The 2,715-nt window shown below is 30.5% G+C and overlaps 1 protein-coding gene and 1 long non-coding RNA gene across 3 annotated transcripts in view; one reads left to right on the forward strand and one right to left on the reverse strand.

The window, feature by feature from the left end:
• LOC107671529 (uncharacterized) overlaps nt 1–834 on the forward strand; it is an 18,333-nt gene extending 17,499 nt beyond the window's left edge. Inside the window, exon 5 of the long non-coding RNA XR_001632213.1 lies at nt 760–834. This is a non-coding gene — a long non-coding RNA (uncharacterized LOC107671529). The remainder of the gene's footprint in view (nt 1–759) is intronic.
• The window catches only part of LOC107671528 (leucine-rich repeat-containing protein 20-like), an 8,891-nt gene extending 6,462 nt beyond the window's left edge, over nt 1–2,429 (reverse strand). The window contains exons 1-2 of one of the 2 annotated variants that reach the window (XM_016464452.1): nt 2,309–2,429; nt 778–868 (exon numbers count right to left, since the gene is read on the reverse strand). In XM_016464452.1, the coding sequence (XP_016319938.1) occupies nt 778–868; nt 2,309–2,317 (100 nt within the window). In that variant the 5' untranslated portion in view covers nt 2,318–2,429. Of the gene's footprint in view, nt 1–777; nt 947–2,308 lie in introns of both variants that reach the window. The other variant, XM_016464453.1, reaches the window with a different exon arrangement.
• Between the last annotated feature and the right edge of the window lie 286 nt (nt 2,430–2,715).

Consider the following 2,715-nt stretch of genomic DNA (forward strand, 5'->3'; position numbering starts at 1 on the left):
TGAATTCAATTATTAAAATAACAAATGCAATCAAAAGTTTCATTTTTAATGCCAAAAAAATGAGTATTCAAAATTTATAATTTAAATTACAATCTGCAGAGTGGAAAAATATTGTTTCACTTTTAGTTATTTTTGTTTAATTTCAAAGAACTTTACATAAACATAAGTTGCTAGTAACATGCTAGTAACTTGCTAATCATGTTAGAAACATGCTAGTCACTTGCTAATCAGGCTATAAACATGCTAGTGACATACTAGTAACTTGCTAATCATGCTAGCGACATGCTAGTCACTTGCTAATCATGCTAGCGACATGCTAGTCACTTGTTAATCATGTTAGCAACATGTTAGTAGAATGCTAATCATGCTAGAAACATGTTAGCAACATGGTAGTAACTTGATAGTCATGCTAATCATATGCTAATCTTGCTAGCAAAATGCAAGTAACAGGCTAATCATGCTAAAATCATGCTAGAAACATGTTATCAACATCTATCTAAATTTTCAAACTTCAGGCTTTTACAACTGCTTTAAACTTTCAGGCTAGGCTCTCTGAAGCCAACCTGAAGTTTGTCTTGCCAAACTTTATCTAGTTATAGTTATTGTTCTTGGTGTGAACACCTTTAAGTGATATAATTTGGCCAAATTAACTGAAGATCTGATGTGTCACATGACATGTTAAATGTTAACATTTCCAGACTTGCTTTTTAGACAGATGTGTTCAACATGAAATCTGAGCTGTTATTTTGTTTGTTTGAGATGGCGTGGTTTCCGCACCCAGCGAGTCTCTCTGCTCCTCCACGGTGGCGTTGATCCTCCGGGCGACGTTGGCCACGGCCTGCGCCATCCTGTTGGGCTCGTGTTTGATCTGAGGAGTGATTGGTGCGTTCAGTGGCGTCTGGTACTCGTGCACAGGAAGTCACAGCTGTGAGTCATGGACAGCTTCCTGCCAGAGCGCACAAACATGCAGCGACATCAGGAACCTAATAATATCTGATCATATCTGCTCATCAACACAATTACTAGTTTATGTCTTATGTAAAATATGTTTGCCTATGTCATTTTATACTTATATATAGTTATTTATAATTTATAAAGAAATTAATAACTAAATTGTAATATTTACTAAAGAATTATTTAGGTATATCACATTACTTATTAAATATGATTTATTATTAGTTATTAGTAAATAATTATTATGCTGTAGTAAATAATAACTGCAACTAATAATACATTTGTTTTAATTAATTGTGCATCCATTGATACAGATGTGTGTGTGTGTAATATAAATATTTATATTTATGATTTTATTGTATTATAAATAAATATATTATTTATTACAAAATAATTATTTACTATTAATGTTATAATAAATAATATTTACTAAATAGTTATTATTTAATTATATCACATAATATTATTTATTATTGTATTAGTACAAAATAATTATTGTTTTGTATTAAATAACTGCAACTAATAATAATATGTTTTTTTTTAGTAATTGTGCATCCATTGATACAGGTGTGTGTAATAGAAATATTTATATTTATTATTTTATTATATTATAAATAAATATATTTACTACAAAATAATTATTTACTATTAATTTTATAATAAATAGTATTTACTAAATAGTTATTTAATTATATCACATAATATTTATTATTGTATTAGTTAGTACTAAATAATTATTGTTTTGTATGAAATAATAACTGCAAATAATAATACTTTTTTTGGTAACTGTGCATCCATTGACAGTTGTGTGTGTGTGTGTGTGTGTGTGTGTGTATACACACACACACACAAACATGAAATAAGAAATAATATTTACTAAATAAGATGATGATATTAATAATAATATTAGTAGTACATAATTATTATTTTGTAGTTTTTATAATGAGAACCTGCCATTAAACAGCCAATTACATTCAACTTCCAAAATAATAAAGTTCCCCAAAACAATTCATGACACAGCAAAAATGTTTAAGGTATTACAGGAACATATGAAGCCACTGGCCAACAGAAATAAATGTTAATAAATCTAAGCAAAGCCACAGCTGCTAAAACAAATGTGACAACCTGCCCCGACCTAATAATTTTAACATACTTTTGTCCTAAAAACACAGTTTAACCTTTTCAGCTCAAATCCGCCTTCATCTCATAGTGATTTAGCTTTATTTCTTTGTGTAATTATGAGAAAAAGCGAAGCATTCGACATCTGACAGATGAAAACAGCTGAACAGACAAAAACAGAAACACATGCAGTTATTAATAGCACAGTCATATTATGCAGTGTTCTCGCTCTCACCGTCTCCATTCACCGGACTGATGACTTTCTGTGTGTGTGTGTGTGTGTGTGTGTGTGTGTGCGTGCGTGATGTAGATGTGTGTGTTTATGTTCCACATGCGCACGCTGCTGCCGCATTCCGCGCTCAACTGTCGTAAAAACGCTTGACCGCAGCATGGGCTGTGAAAAAACTAAAAAAAACAGTAAAAAAAAAAAACAGTAGAAAAAAAACAGTAAAAAATTTTTTTTTTAATGTATATATATAAAACAATGAACATACAAGTATGGAAGCCCTTTACTGCAACTGAATAAAAAAAAGGTAATTGTGATCTCACAATTCTGACTTTTTTCTCTCTCATAATTGCGTGATATAAACTCGCAATTCTGAGAAATAAAGTCAGCATTGCGAGATAAAAAGTCGCAATAAC

The sequence above is a fragment of the Sinocyclocheilus anshuiensis genome, unplaced genomic scaffold (genome assembly GCF_001515605.1).
Source record: "Sinocyclocheilus anshuiensis isolate Anshui unplaced genomic scaffold, SAMN03320099.WGS_v1.1 scaffold4047, whole genome shotgun sequence".
NCBI classification, from domain to species: Eukaryota; Metazoa; Chordata; class Actinopteri; order Cypriniformes; family Cyprinidae; genus Sinocyclocheilus; species Sinocyclocheilus anshuiensis.